Source organism: Orycteropus afer, unplaced genomic scaffold, assembly GCF_000298275.1.
Source record: "Orycteropus afer afer isolate SDZICR_OR568_19922 unplaced genomic scaffold, OryAfe1.0 scaffold00223, whole genome shotgun sequence".
NCBI lineage: Eukaryota > Metazoa > Chordata > Mammalia > Tubulidentata > Orycteropodidae > Orycteropus > Orycteropus afer.
This window is the reverse complement of record NW_006921810.1, coordinates 1,668,917-1,688,200: the sequence shown is the minus strand read 5'-3', so window position 1 is coordinate 1,688,200 and position 19,284 is coordinate 1,668,917. Positions and strand designations below refer to the sequence as shown.

The 19,284-nt window shown below is 36.1% G+C and overlaps 1 protein-coding gene across 1 annotated transcript in view; it reads right to left on the bottom strand.

Moving 5' to 3' along the window:
- The window catches only part of SMC4 (structural maintenance of chromosomes 4), a 39,402-nt gene that overhangs the window by 6,264 nt on the left and 13,854 nt on the right, over positions 1–19,284 (bottom strand). Inside the window, exons 6-16 of the mRNA XM_007948774.1 lie at positions 19,144–19,283; positions 18,289–18,439; positions 16,534–16,698; positions 13,750–13,983; positions 12,300–12,485; positions 10,725–10,886; positions 7,556–7,781; positions 7,393–7,472; positions 6,446–6,598; positions 4,915–5,041; positions 650–839 (exon numbers count right to left, since the gene is read on the bottom strand). Coding sequence (XP_007946965.1) covers positions 650–839; positions 4,915–5,041; positions 6,446–6,598; positions 7,393–7,472; positions 7,556–7,781; positions 10,725–10,886; positions 12,300–12,485; positions 13,750–13,983; positions 16,534–16,698; positions 18,289–18,439; positions 19,144–19,283 — 1,814 coding nt within the window. The remainder of the gene's footprint in view (positions 1–649; positions 840–4,914; positions 5,042–6,445; positions 6,599–7,392; positions 7,473–7,555; positions 7,782–10,724; positions 10,887–12,299; positions 12,486–13,749; positions 13,984–16,533; positions 16,699–18,288; positions 18,440–19,143; position 19,284) is intronic.

The window sequence follows — 19,284 nt, the reverse complement described above, 5'->3', positions numbered from 1 at the left end:
AGCCCTGACTCATAGCGACCCCTCCTTGGGTTTCCGAGGCAGTATCACTACGGAAGTAGGATTGCCCAACCTTCCTTCCGAGGAGTGGCTGGTGGGTTTGAACCGCCAGCCTTCTGGTTAGCAGTCAAGTGCTTTAGCCACTATGCTACCAGAAGATAGTGAGACTTTATTTCACATACTTTGGACACATTACCAGGTAAGATCATCCCCTGTTAAAGGACATCATGCCTGATAAAGTAGAGGGTCAGCACAAAAAAGAGGGAGACTCTCAAGAAGATGGATTGACACAGTGGCTGTAACAATGGACTCAAACATGGCAATGATTTTGAGAATGGTGCACTGTTGGGCAGCGTTTCATTCTCTTTTACATAGGATCACTATGAGTCAGCACCTAACAAAAACAGAACTGCTAATTTTCCAACTCATGCCTGTGTAACAGTTTTAAAAAAATTATCCATGTGATAAATGTATATATATTCTAGGTTTACTTTCATTATATATCTTCTTATTAGGTAATAACCTGTCAGATAAAATTTGTAAGGAACAGCAAGATAAATATTTAATGGCACATTAAATTTAAATATTAATCCCTACTCTAATGAGGAGGTGGGAAAGGGGAAGAAAAGTTAGGGTAGTATGCATACTCTACCTGTCTGCAGTCTTGATTGCTACTTGGGCTTTAGTAACAGCAGAAGCACATTCATCTAATTGCTTATTTATTTGGTCAAGTTTGTCTTGTTGGGCTTTGAGTTTATGGTTATTGATTTCTACAATGATATTGTGCAACCTTTTAACTTCAGCTTCTACTGTACCAGCTCTCTCAGCCACACTGTCGTATTCTGAAATTAAAAAATAAAGAACTCAATTCATGTTTCTATGTTAAAAATGAGCATGACTTGTTAGATGTAAATTTCTTTAGGGAGCACATCTTAACCTGATGTACACCAAACAAGAAACTCTGTAAATTTGGGAAAAAGTGTATTAAAAAAAAAAAAAAAAAAAAGTGTAACAACACATGGTTAAATCCTTTTGTCCAGCTATGAACCTACCCACTTCTTAATGGCTTCATACTCTTATGATCCTTTCGAAGACCTGTTAAATTTTCTTAGCATGTTTGACTATTTTCATACTACTTTTTAGCCTTAGATAAGCTATGTAATAGACTATTATTACTTTGTTCTTCCTGAAAAAGTGGTTATTTTCTTCTACTAATATACCTCAGCAGTCCTCCACAAATAGTGGGGAAAGATAAACTGGTATAGAAGGCAATACCCAGATTTTTCTGCTAACCAAAAGGGTTGCTGGTTAGAACCCACTAGCTACTCTGGGAGAAAGACGTGGTAGTTACATTTTGTAAAGATTCTACAGTCTTAGAAACCCATTGGGGCAGTTCTACTTTGTCCTATAGGGTCACTATAAATTGGAATTGATTTGATGATAATCAGTTTTTCCTTTGGGGGACCATGAAATATGCAGCTGAAAAGGGTTCCAACCCCAAATCTCTTTCCAAAAAGGGATCGTTTACAGCAGTTCTCTCTTTGTTTTCAAGTACCACCACCCACTTCTTTTTTCATACCTTCAGTTGCATGTCAGAAAGCTGTGGAACGTAGTGGTTTGAATTCATTCAGAGATTCCTGAGCAGAAAGGCCTGGCAATCTATTTCTGATGGATCATAGCCACTAACCCCATGGTGCACAGTTTTACTCTGACACACATGGGGAGCTGCCATGAATTGGAACTGACTTGATGGCAACTGCTTTGCTTTCTAGTTTTATACTGGTAATAACTATCATTCACATGACAGGAGATATGCAGGGGTCTTAACAAAGTCAAGCCTTCCTTTCAAACCAAGAATAAAACACAGATTTCTGCATTCTCTTTGTGAAATAATGTTGCTGCAGATAGTGTAGATAAACTTTTTTGGTCTTTTAATTGGCCATTCAGTATCATCAAAGCAGTCACAAGAAATATTGTGGGGGTGTGTGGGGAAAGGTAGGTGTAAGGAATAATTAAAGTGTCTGCAAGAACAAAATATTCAAAACAAAAGGGGAAAAAATAAATCCCAAGTAAATTATACCAGTTACATGTCCATCACTCTCCAATGGCTATTTCACTCAGTCATTATCATGGCCAATAAAGTCCCACTGTATTCTAGCTTCTCCCATTCATTACTCTAGCTATTCTGGCCTCCTTGAATATTCCTACCTCAGGGCCTTTGAACTTAGTCCTGTGTACTCTTCCTGCAATGCTCTTTGTCCCAATACCTATATGGTTAGTATTCACACTTCTGGTGAGTCTCTTCTCAAATTCTCCTATCAGAGGCCTGTTTGACCACTGTGTCTGTCTGATGACCCCTTTCATCCCTTGCCCCATTACTCTGGTTTTACTTTCTAACCCAGCACCATCTGACATAATTTGTAGTATATTTCTCTCTTTTCCTCCTCAAGTGTGAGTGCTATGAAAATAGGGACTTGCTTTTGTTCAATACTCTATCAACAGCACCTAAAACAGAGCCTGGGTGATGAACAACAGTAAATCCATCACTGTTGAGTTAATTCTAACTTATTGTAACTCCATGTATGACAGAGAAGAACTGTGCTCCATAGAGCTTTCTTTGCTATTGCTTTTTGAATTTTTATTGTGATTTGGGTGAAAGCTTAGAGCAAATTGACTTTCCATACAGCAGCTCACATACACTTTTGTCTCATGACATTGACTACAATCTCCCACAATGTAACAGCTCCCCTCCCTCTTTTTCCCCATAGTTACCTCTTCCCTGTGTCCTTCCCTCCCACGCACACCTGCCCCCCTAGTCGTCTCCTTGTGCATACACAGCCCTTCTAATCTCCCATGATTGTTTTCTCCAAGGAGTCTATCTACCTAATGTAAATGTTCAGCTCATATACCTGTCTTTTATTTGGCTGGAAGCCATAGGAACGGTTTTAATTCCAGACCTGAAGGGCAGCTAGGGGCCACAATCTCAGCGGTTCTATCAGGCTCTATCAGACCAGCAAATCTGGTCCTTTTTTTCTTTAAAAAATGATTTTGAGTTTTGCTCCACATTTTTCTCCCACTCTATCCAGTATCTCTTATATAGATCCCCCTGTGAGAGGTTAACAGTGGTAATCTTTGCTATAATCTTTAAGGAAGCAGTTTGCCAGGCTCTTCTTCTGTGGCACCAATAGGTGGGTTTGAACTGCCAACCTTTAAGTTAGCAGTTGTTCTGGTTACCTAGTGCTGCTCTGACAAGAATATACCACAAATGGGATGGCTTAACAAACAGGAGTTTATTCTCTTACAAAGTCTGGAGGCTGTAAGTCCAAGTTCAAAGTGCCAGGCTCTAGGGGCTGTGTAAAAGCCCCTTGACCTTGGGCTTCAGCTTTGCCTCTTGCTCCTGGCCCAATGAAGCCAGAGGCATCTCTTCACTCAGGCGGCTACTGGTTGCTGAGGCTAACAAGCCAAAGGTCAACAAATAAAATGGCACAGTCCCGATGTTACCAACCACATGGCAGGCTGTTAATTCAAGTCTATTTTAAGTCCCAAAGTTGGCAGAGCATGGCAGGCTGCTGAACAACAACACAGCTACATGAAGGGTCCAAGCATGCCACAAGCTAGAGACCATTCCCAAAGCTGCTTATTATACAGTGGAAGCAGACCACATATCCAAAGCAGCTACTCAGCTGCTTGTGGTAGATCCCACCATGGAGTTGATTACCAGTCTCATCGAGGGGAATACTACATCTAGTTGCTCAGTCACTCAACCAGGCCCAGCCAAGTTGACACACAAACTGAACTACCACAGTAGTCAAATACAAACTGCTTGTACCAGCTAGTGAATGCTTATATTTTGTTGTTTTTAAAAAATGTGTATCAGTCCCCTGCAAAATTGTGTTAATTTTTTTGTGAGAGAAACACTATTTCTAATTATAAAGAAAGATGCCAAACCCAACATTTTAAAGGGGCTATAGATGAGTATTTGATGTGCATGGTGGACATTTGTTTGTCTGCCTAGATTTTTTAGTCTCTATTTTATTTTTGAGAAGAAAACTGTGTCATTTGGAGTATATGGATAACTGCTCCAACTCTATTTCCTTGGGATAGACAGTATTCATGAGCCAAAGCAGAACAGGGTTCCTTCTTGAGGCTGTAATGAGGACTCACTATGTTTGCTGGGATTACTAGCTAAGATGCTGTAAGCCTAGACGGGTGTGTGGATATGATCCATTCTTTCCTCCTCCCACAGTAAGATGCCCATCTATGTTCAACTGAAGACACACGCATAGAAAAGCAGACAACTCAAGCACATGACCAGGGGACTTTAATTGCAGGCATAAAATGTAAAAGATTCTACCTCTAGCTTATGAATTCTCTAGGCTACATGAATATATGCACATACACAAAAGTTCTGGAAGGCAAAATCTGTATTTTCTAAGTTTTCAAACAAATACTGTTTTGTTTTTCTTCATGTGCCTATCATTCATATCCTGTATGCTCTAACAAAGTGATTAAGTTTCTTCTAGTCCTCAGTTTTCTTATTCTATCAACTACTATATGGAAGGGTTTTTGTGAAGGCTAGGGCCAATGTACATAAAACAGGGAATTAAAGAGCACAGGCTCTTGGAATCATATGGCCTAGGTCCTGAATTCCCATACCACTACAAGCTGTGTTGTGTGACCTTAGGCAAATATATAAACCACTCTATGCCTCAGTTTCTGTATGTGTCAAATTAGGATCTTAATAATTTATAGCTTTGTTTTGAAATGAAATGATACAAAAATATGAAACAGCCACTGCAGTCACTTACACATAGAATATTTAGCTGCTATTGTTTTATAATCTGCTATCTTAAACACCCTAAGTTTAAAAACCTGTTTTTAACAATCTCAAAAAAAAGTCTGTAACTTTAAACATACCTGTTTTAAAAGCACTAACACTTTCTTCTAGCAATTTCTGCTTTTTCTTGTCAGGGGCTGTAGCACGTACATTAGCTTCAAGCTCCTTAACTTGCACATTCAAATATTCTTCTTGTTCTGACAAGCGCTATAGAAATGTTTCAAAGAGGGCATAAAACATGAACAAACTAATATAAAGAAGGAAGATGCCCAATTATTGAATGAAATGATGGGCAAGCTCACTAAAAAGATAAGCTAAAATACCACTTTTTAGCTCATAAGAGAAGCAAACTTAAAACATAGTTAAGAGTACCTACTATTTAAAGACCTGGAGAAATAGTTTCTAACACATGCTGTTAGTAGTTATGAAGCAGAACTACATTTTCAGGAGGGTAATTGGGCAGATGCAACAAATGCCTTAAATTTTATACACATAATGTGTGTGAAATGTAATTTTAGAAATATATCAAGGAAAAAATTGGATGAAAGTATATAACAGTTTACCTACAAAGATATTTTACCATAGCAATGTACATACTGCATAGAAAAACATTTATCGAATTGTGGTACAAACAAAATGCTCTGCAGTAACTGCAAACAAAATATTACGTGGATTTGAAAAGTTCTTAAGTATAGTATAATCTCATTAATAAGCCATGTGCAATAATTTATATACCATTATCTGTAAGGAGCTCTGGTGGTACAGTGCCTAAGGTATCTGACTGCTAACCAGAATGTTAGCAGTTCAAATCCACCGGCTGCTCTGTGGAAGGAAAATGGGGCAACTTACTTCCATAAAGATTTACTGCCTTAGAAACCCAATTGGGGTACTACGAGTCAGAGTACACTTGATGGCAGTGGTTTTTTTTTTTTTTTTTTTTGGCTTATACCAGTATCTGCAATACAAATTATTAACCCATTAATACAAATTATGTTTTCCTATTTGGGTACTTTCTGAAAACTTAAACAAAAACAAAAACCCCACAATAGTGGCTTGTACTGCTTTTTTCATAATCAAGGGGAGAGAGAGAAACAAACAAAAAAACCCAGTTTCAAAAGAAAATGAAAATAAAGTGTCATACAGTCACTAACAAGGTCCCTGGATGGTACACAGTTAAGCACTCAACTACCAATGGAAAGGTTGGCGGCTCAAACACACCCAGGGGCTCGCTCATTGGAAGAAAAGTCTGATCTGCTTCCAAAACGTCACAGCCTTGAAAACCCTACAGAGTGCAATTCTACTGTGTACACATGGGGTTGCTGAGAATTGGAATCGATTGAACAGCAACTAGTTAGGTTAGGTGAGGTGCTATGGGAAGACACTTCTGTATGGAGTACAAATGGAAAACGGGAACAACTGTGTCTGGACCAACACTGTGCCTGGGCATTATCCATTTGTATTCTGGGAAAAACAATTATCAAGAGACAGACCTTCCACTTACCAAGCTATCCTCTTCCTCCCCAACATTTAAATGTTTTAATAGCAAAATGGTTATGCTAAAATTGCTGGTGAATTCCAACAGTTTCAGCTAATATTAATCAAAAAGAATACCTGGATGCTTGCAGTAAATTTTTCTAGTGTATTCTTCATTTCTCGTTCACTATGCCGTAATTTAACTACTGTTTCTTCAAGTTGTACTTTTTGTTCCTGGATTTGCATTGCTTTTTGAGAGTCTCTTTGCAACTGTGATTCCATTTTATTTACCTACAAAGAAAAGTACTAGTGAAATAAGTTTTCCAAGGGTCATTTCAGAAAACTCTGTTCTTATGCAGACCAGAGCAAAAAAAAACCATTTTTGGTTCCTGATCAGAAGTAGATTGCCCAGTCTTCCTTCTGCTGAGTGGCTGGTAGGTTTCAACCACCAACTTTTTGGTTAGCGGTCAGATGCCCTAGGCACTGTGCTACCAGAGCCCCTTCACCTTAAGAGTAGGTCAAATAAATTAAATGGAGATAAGGGACACAAAAATCAAGGTGCAATACTTAACTTTCAAAAAAATTAGGTATCTAGGAAATCTAAGGTGTGTTAAGGAAGAAAAAAGTGCAAATACTGTTCTGAGATTAAAAATAGAACATAGCAGTTTTTCCTGAACATTTTGACTTCTCATACATACTCCTGGTGGGAACAGAAAATGAGTACAGGAATAAAATCTTTGGAAAGAAAATTGGGAAACGTGTCAAAAGTCTTTGCTATAGTCACATCTTAAAGAATTACTCTGAACTACAGTAAAACAGTAAGTGAATGGTTAAATTTTGAAAAATCCATACGAAATGTAATAATTTACATACACTGAACATATGTTCTAAATTACATGTTTTCACAATTTTAAGGTTTTATATAAAAAAATACTGCTTATATATCAGTCATTTATAGAAAAATTCAATCTACTAATTTAAAATTTGAGTTACAATATACTTAAAATGGGTGAATTTTGTGTTAAGTTAAACCTCAATAATGATTTTTTTTTTAGAAGTCTGACTGTAACTTTATATATACTGACCTCTTCTTCAGAGATCTCAACCACAACTGATGAACCCATTCTTCCTTTCATTACTTTGCTTCCACCGCCAGTCATTGTACCTGGAGAACAGGCGAGAGAAATGAGACTTACATTCTTTCACCACATTACGTAAAAGTTAAGGACAGGATAACATCACCATTACCTGACTGTTCTATGATTTGTCCCTGTAAAGTGACCACTCTCCACCTTCGATCTTTTTGATATGCTACTCTTGTGGCTTGATCCAAGTTGTTAGCTACTAATGTATCCCGTAAAGCAAAGTAAAAAGCTTGGCGAATTTTCTCATCTTTTACCTTTACTAAATCAAATAACCGAGGTGTATTTTCAGGAGTTTGAATTTTGGACATTTTTTTCCCCCATATGGCCATCTAAAAATAAATAAACAAAATAAAGGATATGCCATTTCTTCTAGGTACTGACATAATAAACATGCACAAAAAGCAGATAGGTATACAAATATCTGAGTATCTACCTGCAGAATTATTATTACTTTATTGTATTTTTATTTTTAGATAGAAGTTAATGTAAAACTCACTATTTGCAGGTGGTGAGAAAATCATATAGAAAAACCATAAAGAATCCATAAAAGACTCAATTTAAAACTAATAAATATCTTCAGTAAGTTGTAGGGCATAAGATCAATAACAATCAATTGTATTTCTCTACATTATAATTAACAATCTAAAAATGAAAGTAAGACAATTCCATTAGCATCAAAAAGAAAAACATACATCTGAAAAAATATATAAGAAAAGTAGTATAAGACTTGTACATTAAAAAGTATAAAATCCTGTTGCAAGAAATCAAAGACTTAAATAAATGGTTGACATTCTCTATTCTTGGTAGGAAGAATTAGTGATTTTAGGATGGCAATATTCCCCAAATAGATCCACACACTCAATACAATCCTGTTGAAATCTCAATTGTCTTTTTTTGTGGAAATTAACAAGCTTATCTTAAAATCTACACAGAAATTCAGGGACCCAAAATAGCCAAAACAATTCTGAAAGATTACTCACTCCCTGATTTCAAAATTTATTACAAAGCTATAGTAAACAAGCCTGAGTACTCTCATAAAGTTGGATATATAGATCAATGGAATATAATTAAGAGTCTATTAACAAACTCATACGTTTGAGACCAAGGGTGTCACACCAGATATTAAATGGGGGAAAGAATAGTCTTATGAATAAATGGTACTGTGACAACTGAATACCATGTGCAAAAGAATAAAGTTGGATCTCCACATTACATTGTTGTTGTTGTTGTTCCATGTACTGTCGAGTTGGAACTGACTCACTGCAACCCTCCTTGGGTTTTTGAGGTGGTATCACTACAGAAGTAGATTGCCCAACCTTTTTTCCAAGGAGTGGTCGATGGGTTTGAACCGCCAGTCTTCTGGTTAGCAATCAAGTGCCTTAGGCACTACGCTACCAGAGCGCCTCTATATTACATTACATACAAAAATTAACATAAAATGGATCAACCACCTAAATGTAAGAAAACAATGAAACTCTTAGAGGCATAAAACTTCATGACCTTTGATTAGACACTGCTGGTAGGAAGGTCAAAGTAGTGCAACCATAGTGGAAAAGTTTGTAGTTCCTCAAAAAGTTAAACACAGTATAGCTGTATTACCCAACAATTCCATTCTTAGGTACATAACCAAGGGAAATGATACACAAGTTCATACAAAAACTTGCACACCTATGCGCATGGCAACATTATTGTCAAGGCAGCTGTTCTGGTTACCTAGTGCCACTCTGACAAGAATATATACCACAAATGGGATGGCCTTAACAAGCAGGAGTTTATTCTTGCAATCTGGAGGCTTTAAGCCCAAGTTCAAAGTGCTAGGCCTAGGGGCTGGGTGAAAGCCCCTCAACCTTAGGGTCCAGCTCTGCCGCTTGCTCCCAGCCCATTGGAGCTAGAGGTGTTTCTTCAGACAGCTACTGGCTGCTGAGGCTGAGAAGCCCCAATGTTGACAAGTAAAAAGGCACAGTCCCGATGTTACCAAACCACACGGCAGGCCATTAACTTAACTCCACTGTAAGTCCCAAGGTCGGCAAAGCATGGCAGGCTGCTGAGCAACAACATGGCTACATGCAGGGTCCAAGCATACCATAGGCTAGAGACCATTTTCAAAGCTTCTTATATACAGGAAGCAGACCACACCCCAAAGGCAGCTACTCAGCTGCTTGTGGTAGATCCCACCACGGAGTTGATTGCCAGTCTCATCATGGGGAATACTACCACCAGCTGTCAGCCACTCAGACAGGCCCAGCCAAGTTGGCAAACAAAGATAACTACCACAGCAGCCAAAAAATGGAAACAACTCAAATGTCCATGAACTGAATATGATACGAATACACGATGGATGAATTCTGAAAACGTACTAAGAAGAAGCCATCAAAAAAGGTCATATTGGCATTCCATTTATACTAATGTCCAAAATAAGGAAATCTGTAGAGAGGAAGTAGGTTGATTAATGGTTGCTATCTGGGGTTGGATGAGGGACGTGGGGAATGACTGCCACAGGGTACGGGATTTCTTTTAGGGCTGATGAAGATACTCTGGAATTTAAAAGTAGCTGAACCACCTTGTGAATACACCAAAAGCCAATGAATTGTACGCTTTAAAATGGTGAATTTTACGGTGTTTCAATAAAAATCAGGACAATGAATGAAGACTAAAAAAGAATAACTGCATTTGAATTATGGTGTTGGTGAAGAATACTAAATATACAATGGAGCGCCATAAGAATGAACCGATATGTCCTGGAAGAAGTAAAGCTAGAGTGCTCCTTAGAAGAGAGGATGGTGAGACTTTGTCTTACGTACTTTGAGTATGTTATCAAGAAGGATTTGTCCTTGGAGAAGGACATCACGCTTGGTAAAGCAGAGGGTCAGCAAACCAAAAAAAAAAAGAAAAGGAAACCCCCCATATCAAATGGATTGACACAGAGGCTGATACAATGGGCTCAAACACAGCAACAACCATGAGGATGGTGCAGGACCAGGGAGTGTTTCATTCTGTTGTACACAGGGTCACTATGAGTTGGAACTGATTCAGTAGCAGCTAACAACAAAAAGCTTTTATAAAAAGAAGTTATTGATGACTCAAGGCAGAACTGCAACGTATCAGTTAACCTTAGAATGTATATTCCTGTAGAGGAGGCACTGCATGATTTTTTTTTCATAATTGGTTTCATCTGTAAGGTTACACAATTTTCAAAACCTATCAGGTGCTCATTAAGTAAGTGAAGAAATTGTAACATTTAAAATGATAGGCAGCTTATAATTAACACTCACCTTATCTAAACCTACGAAAGTTGCAACTCCAATATTTTGCCTTTTAAGGAAGTTTACACATTCTTGCGCTGTGTCAATCGAATCAACAACAATGTAGTCTAACGCATGACAACAGGATGAAATAGCAACATCATATTTTTCATCAATGGCTCCTAGGTCTCCCTAATAATTAAGAGAGGAAAAAAGTGAAGACGTAATTAGCAAGGAAGTTGGCAAAAAAGCACAGCATCACTTCAGTACTATTTAGAAAGATTTTTCAAATTACTGTTTTGAGGAACTATACCTACATATACTTTTAAAAAAGCACAGAAAAAGGTACAAGCGAAAAATTAAAATCTTTCTCTCAGCCTTCCCCTTCTGTAGAAGCAATCACCACTAGTGGTTTCTAATATACCTTTAATAAAAGGTTTATGGCAAAGAATTTAAATTTTTAATGAGAGCAAAAAAGGAATGAATTGTTTTTATGAGAATAAAAACATGTAATATGAAGAATATGAAACTTAAAATGTGAAGATGTGAAACCTAAAAAGACTATAAGAAATACAACTTAGCAATTAAACTTTGATTTACTGAAAGCTAACCAAGATTATACAAGTCTTGATGACACACATTTGCCTATTCATCAATCCTATTATTAATACATTAGCTAGCAGTATTCACTGATATGCTTTAAGAGCAAATTAATAGGATCAAATTGTGTATCTTCAAGAAAATAAGGTGGAAGTCACTTAATATGCAGTCCTGGAAGCAACTGTTTTTATCTGCCCTTCTAGATCCACTTTCTGCTCTGCTGCTGTCCCTAGCTGGAGGACTGGAGATGTACGGGGTTATTCCCAGTTTTCTCTTGGCCTCTCTCTGGCTAACAGCTACAGCTCCCTTTTGGCTTCAAGCTCAGAACCGGTATGTAATAGTCCCACAATTGCTAGCCTGTTGTTATTGTGTATCATTGAGTCAAGGACCCTACAGGATGGAATAGAACTGCCCCAAGGCTATATAATCTTTACAAAGGTAGAGTATCACAAGCTTTCTTCTGCGCCAGTGGCTGCTTGGTTGATATTGCTGACCTTTCAGTTACCAGCCACATGTTTTAATCATTGCACCACCACCAGGGCTTACTAATTGCTAACTTAATGTTTCTATTTCACTTCTTGTTGATTTGCCTATAAACCCTGGTTAAACCTTCCATATATAGTAGATTGCCCCATCTTCCTTCCAAAACCTAGAATATAATTTATCAAATCTTTATTTTTTTAAACAGATAAAAGATTTTAATTAAATTTATTTATCACTAACTAGACTTATTTCAGCACTGTATATATAAAACAAATGTAATCACCCCAAACTAAAAAACAATTTACTTTCAGCATGAGAGAATTAACATCACAAAATTTTATCATGCCTGAGTTTTTATAAGAGTAAAATATTTTAAAATGAATGTTCCTTAACATAAACAGAAATGAATGTTAGTTTATGTAGAGTGGCACTCAATGTAAAACTCTTTAAATCAAGATAAAAAAATAATTCAACGATGTCTTGAGAAAAATGTAAAATCATTTCTAAATAAATCTACTTTACCAATCTTCCATATATTCCTGGAATCCTGCCAGATTTTTTTTCTTGAATTATTGCATCAAGGACTTTCCCCCTACTTCGATTCATTGCTAAAGAACTCTTTGCTTCTTCAACTTTTTGGAAAAGATCATGAACCAAACTTTTAAAGCTTATTTCTTCTTGTGCAAGTTTCTGAAGTTCTTTTTCTTTCTGAACGTGTAAAGAAAAGAAAATGAATCCCAGAAGCATTAGATCTTAAATATGTCTAATTGTAGCACAGAATTACATATAATGTCTCAATAACAATAATAATAATAATAATAAAATACCAACAATAAACATTTTAATCGGAACTCAGCTACAATTGCTGGTTTGGATCAATAGTAATAACAATTGCAATATGATCACACTAACAATCCATTTTAAAATTAGAGCCGGGGCTGTGGAAACCACAATTTGGCACTATATAATTATGAAGAAGTGGGTCTTAATTCTTAAGTTCTGTGTTAGTCCAAATCAGACAAAGGTATGGCACTCAGGTATGAGAGACTGGGCAGGACTATGGTTATGGTGTGGTTGCCTTTCCAGTTAATCAAAGGGATAAAACAAAACCCATAGTTGTGAGAATAAAAAGATAAAATGAGGAAGAAGATGCTTCTATAATAGCCCTATTATTGGACAAAAACGTAAGGCTGTCAGCATAGGGGGAACTGCACAAAAACCAGAACTTGTGTTTTCAATATTCAATTTAGCAGCAACTATTTTTTCCAGCTGGCATTCTCTTGACTCCTGGCTTTACATTAGCACCATTATTACCCAACACTAGTATAAAGCAAAACTTCAAGTTATAGATAAAAGTCATCCAAAAATAAACTGATCGCAAGGAAGGTAGAGGTATTCATTGGGTAATTTAAGTTTACATTTAAATTCTACACGCACATGAAATTCCTCGATTAAATAGTGTGCGTTTACCAAAATGAAAAAGACTTATTCTCAGTACTTTTTTTCTTGAAACAGCATTTTCTATTGCCATTTCATCTTGTCTAAAAGAGGCTTTGGAGATTATGTTAGTTTATGAAATTCTTTAGATATGTAATTCACTCAAGGAAGGGGGGCTGCTGCTGAGCTAAGCTATATATCTTGATTAATTTATAACATTTTGGAATACCAATAAAGAAACTATATTCATGAATTCTGTTTGATGCTTCTGGGGAGAATATTCCATTTTTGTGATGGTCTCAATTCATGTTATATGTAACAGTGTAATGTTAATGCCATTCTTTTGGACAGATTACACTGATATTCCATTTTTGTGATGGTCTCAATTCATGTTATATATAACAGTGTAATGTTAATGCCATTCTTTTGGACAGATTACACTGATATTGGATTTAAAAAACCAAACAACTGTGTGTGTATTATAAACTATGGTTGATTAACAATGTTCAGATGACACTCAGAAATGATTATTTACCTCTTTTAATTCTTGTATAGTTTGAGGGAGCTTTGCCTCTATGTCTCCGATTGCAGCTTTCCTTTCTTTGAGAGTCTCAGAAGCCGCAATAAGAGCATCCTTGGCCTTACTCAACTGGGCCACTGCAGTGTTATGACGACTGAGATAGATGTCAAGCTCTGATTGGGCTACCTCCATCTTTGAACGTGCTTCATTTACAGATTTACTGAAACCCATAAGTTCTTTCTCTCGACTCTGTTAAAACATGATAAGTTCCATTAACCTCACAGGTTAAGTATTATAAATAGCATACATACACATCTTTAAATTTAAAAGAGCTGAAATAAAGTCTGGTGATGCAGTGGTTAATCAGTCGGCTAACAGAAGTTAGGAGGTTTGAACTCACCAGGCGCTCTGTGAGAAAAAGATGTGGAAGAAAGATTACTATCTTGGAAACCCCTATGGAACAGTTCTATTTGGTCCTACAGAGTCACTAATAGTCTGAATGAGTCTGGGGACTGTCTGTACCACGTTTTGTTTATTCATTTATTTGCTGATGGATACTTCTGTTATTCCACCTTTGGCTGTTGTGAAAATAGATGCGACGAACATTGGTATGGTATATAGGTTTTTGTTTGTTCTCGGTTATATTCCTAGGGTTGGGATTGCTAGGTCATGTTGTACTTCTATATTTGACTTACTTGAGTAATTGCCAAATAGTTTTCCACAGTGGCTGTACCATTTTACATTTCTACCCAGGATGGATGAAAAGTTCCAGTTCCTTTACAACCTCCACAACAACTGTTGTTTTTTGTTTATTTATCATTGCTATTCTGATGGGAGTGAGGTGATAATTTCATAGTGGTTTTATTGTAAAGAAGTTTTTGCTATATTTTGGATATTAGACTCTTATCGGATAATAATGGTTCCTGGAAATTTCTTCCCAATTTATAGATGCTTTTCCTTTTGTTGATAAAATTCTTTGAGGAAAGTAATTTTTATTCATTCCCTTTTATCTATTTTGTCTTTTGCTGCCTGTGGTTTGTTGTTATATTTGATGATACATCATTAACAACTAGGCCCCACAGTCAGACCTCTGTGCTATCTTCTAAGAATTTTATAGTTTTAGATTTCACAGTTAGGTCTTTGATACATTTTGGTTTTTTGTGTATAGTATGACTCATGAATCCTGACAGATTCATCTGCATGTGGAAATCCAATTTTCCCAGCACCATTAATCATTCCTTTTTGTTTGTTTTAATCTCTAAAATGTGCATACTAATATGTACCTCACAGAGTTGTCATGAAATCAGTTGTAAAAAGATTGTTGGACTATAAAGTGTTGGTACAGAATTGTTTTTAGCTTTAGCTTAAAAAAGCAAACCAACCCATTGCCTCTAGCTGCCCTTCAAGTCTGGAATTGAACCCACACCTGTGGATTCCAACCAAACAATAAACAGGCACGAGTTGAACATTTACCAGAGGTAAATACACTCCTTGGAGAGAACAAGCATGGGAGAAAGAAGGGCTGCTTATGCACAGGGAGACAGCTCAGGGGGCAGGAGTGCATGGAGGGATGGACACAGGGAAGAGGTAACTATCAGGAGGAAGTAGGAGGCAGATGTTGCATTGGGGTAAATTGTGGTCAATGTCATGAGACAAAGTGTATGTGAAATGCTGTATGGAAAGTGAATTTGCTCTATACATTTTCACCCAAATCATAATTAAAAAAAAAAAAAAGTTTCCTCAAGTATATTTACATTGAAAATCTTCATAATTTTAGGTGCAAGGCACCTCCCACTAGACATTACTTGATGTGTACTGCAGAAATTATGAGAAATGCTAATTGACTGTTTTCATTGTGGAGGCCACTGTTTTATATTTTGGGTGCCTTCCAACCCAAGGGGGCTAATTTTGAGCACTGTATCAGATAATATTTCATTGTGATTCTTAGGGTTTTCATTGGCTAACTTTTTTGGAAGGATATCGCTAGGTCTTTGCAGTTTGTCTTTCTTGTCTAGAAGTTCTGCTGAAAACCTGTCTACCATGGGTGAAACTGCTGGTATTTGAAATACTGGTGGCATAGCTTATCAGCATCATAGCAACACATAAGCCACGACAAATTGGCTAATGGGTGGTGGTCAAAGCTAATACACTCATAAGGAGCAGGATGTATAGCATTACATTGTACTGATGAAGAAACTTGGATTTGAGGACTTGTTTTGTCATTAACAAAGGATGAAGCAGGCACGAAGAGTATTTAATATACATTAGATGAGTAAATGTTAAAACTTATTATCTACTGCCATACACAGGCATCCTACTTACAAAGTTTTGTTGGCTGACATTGGAATAAACTCATTCTAAAGCACAATCTGTCAGGTTCTTTAATCTTCTAGATAGTTAATTCAATGACCATTACCTATCAAAATTTCTCTCTTTTTTATATAGAAATACATAGTTTGGCCCCAGGTTTTACCAAGGAATAACATATCAGTTACCAAAATAATAATTCAGGAGAAAATGAGATAATGTTAATGAGGAATGGCATATATACTGATCTATGTATTTGGCAACAGTAGTAGTATGTGACCTTTTCTTCTATCACTATAAATTCTTATTTGGTTAATTCTTTTTAAGTTGGGAAATCAGAAGTCAGTAAAGCAAAGAATCTAGATTGACCATTTCTAGGAATGTTTAGATAAAGTCCAAACTTTTGCTTCCTTTTGACATCACTGTAAAAACATCCTTCAAGTAAAAAATAAAGTAGCTACTAAATAAACACTAATTGATAATGAATCTTACTTCTTTTTCTTTCTGAAGCCCTTGTGTTTCCTGTTTAAGGCTATCCATAACTTCCTTTAATTTTTTTTCTTCTTTCTCTTTCTCCTTCTCAAGGACAGTGTTTCTACTTGTTGTCTCAGTTATTATATGCTCACTCTTGGCAGGTATACTTTTGTATTCTTCAACCTAAGATTATAAAACAAATTTAAGTTAAAAAGATTCCAAATACAATTAATAATGTGAAAGCTTTTCTCAGGGTCCTTCAAGGTTTTGGTTGTTTTAATTATCATTAGAATCGAACCAGTTGGTTCAAGTACTTCTTAACCATTCACTGAAATCCTTTATATTCTCAGTCTAATGACAAAGCTAATTCCATGAACTCCTGATTCTTTAGGAAAGAGAATTCTCCCTGACAGGGCTTTAGGTCTTTCTTCCTATCTTCCCCATTTCAACCTTCTTTAGCACTATGAAGGACTAATATTTTATTTCATTAATAACTCAAACCAAACTCATTGCCATCAGTTGATTCCAACTCTGTAAATCTTTATGGAAGCAGATTGCCTCATCTTTTGCCTGTGGAGTGACTAGGAGGTTAGCAGCCTTTTGGTTAGCAGCCAAGTGCTATAACTACTATGCCACCAGAACGCTCTAGTCCATTAATACCTTTTGGCAATAATCATTTATCACCTACCTATGTTTATCTAAAAACTAATGTCTTTAAAACAGTTACATTTCACTTTAGTCTGTTCAGTTTGGGGGTTATCCCAACCCCTTATGTTATTTTGTTTATTCTGATTATCTAGTACCAGAGAAGTTCTATATTTCCCAAAATGGTGTTCTTCAAACACTGATTCACATTAAGATTTGTCAGAAGTACCAAGCAGAAAGTATTCTGTAAATAAATACATTTGGAAAATAGTGAGAAGGTAAAAGCAGAGCCTGTACTATAATTACGTCATAATTATATGGCACGAAGCTTTTCTGAAACTTATCTTGCTATAAAAACAACTGTCACTGAGTTGACCCTGACTCATGGCAATCTCATGTGTCAAGAGTAGAAACTGCACCACAGGGTTTTTAGTGGCTAATTTTTTCAGAAATAGTTTGTCCAGTCTTTCTTCTGAGGTGTCTCTGGGTAGAACCGGACTTCTAACCTTTTAGTTAAACAGCTGAGAGCAATAACTGTACCACCCAGAAATTCCTATTTGGCTACAGGTATCATATATATTAGTATCTACTGACAGAGATATGAACAATAAAGTTTGAGAAATCCTAAATTAATTGATTAGACTCTGGTCCTCAGCATTAAGCATTCTCCACATTGTAGTCTGAACTACATCTTTTTTACATTTAAAATAGCCAATCACCCTCTTAAATTATAATCTTCCTTTTCTTTTTTAAAGAGGTCACTCCTGCTCTGAAACTCTTAAAGGCAGGTAACCTTTTTAAGTCTATGATACCCAAAAACATTTTTTTTTTAAAACCAGTATTCAAGGAAAAAGAAAATTATATTATCATTGAAATGAAACTGTTGATTTAGTAATTGTTTTCCCAAGAATGTAAATCATAATACTGTAAGCTCTAAAATTCATGATCTAATGAATGTAAGGTTTTCTTTCCCTTGACAGGAATAAATCAGAGTCAGAGATAAATCTTAAAACACTTAACATTCAAAACTTAATTCATTTTCTCAGTTAATAAGAGGTAAGCATATCCATGAAAAATAATAAAAACATGATCTGATGGACATGAATTTTTAACCCACCCCCCACTTACCTTTTCTTTATCTTTTTGAAGTTGTTTCTCCAGTTTTTTGGCTTTACTTGTAGCATGTTTCAATTTTTCCCGAACTTGAACATCTTCCAAATCTAGCTGGGTAAATTTTTCTTTGTTCTCTTCAATAAATTTTGTAATTTTGTTCAATTTCCTAGCAAAGTAAGAAAATTATGGTACTATTTTCGATATTCAGATATATTAATGCCATGTTTTATACTCTGCCTGGAACACTTCCTCTATAAATGTTTCCAGGGAACGATCCTACAACTTTGCCTATTCTAAGCTTATACGTCCCCTCCCCCCAATATTCAAGGAAGCCATTAAATTTTGTGATTGAGTTATTTTGCTTTTCCAAGCTGGATGGGAAATACTGTAATTTCCAGTAGTTATAATGTCTAGGTCTATAAAAACTTTATCATAAAAGGAAATTAAAATATTCTTAAAGAATAAAAAAGAAAATCCCGGACAAGAGAGATTGATGTCCTTGAATACTGGCACAGAGTAGGAACACAGTAAAATTGAAATTCTCCCTCTGAAAGAGATTTGTGGACTGTTTATTCTTAAGCAGACTATAACCTGTCAGGTCAAATGCTTACTTTTGCTGGGATGTTTTGTGTTACTATGTTCAGTCACTAGGGGGTAGCATCTGCCACTATTTTGTGACTTCAAAGTTTGGCATTTCACCTGTCATTACGATGAATTCAATGCAGGGCAATTTAAATTTTTCTTTTTTTTAAGGGCAAAAGGAGACCATTTTATACACTGGTAAATGTATTACAAAAGTTTATATACAGACACATGACACACTAATAAAATTCAATAATCTAAATACTTTTTATATTTCAAAAAAATTACTTCTCTGCATCTTTTACAGCTTTATTTTTAGCTTTCATTTCATTCGACAGTATATTGCTCTTCTCATTAATTTCTTTGGTATCTTCATGAATTTTTTCCTTTTGAGTTTCCATTTCAGTAATTCTTTTCTGGAGATCATAA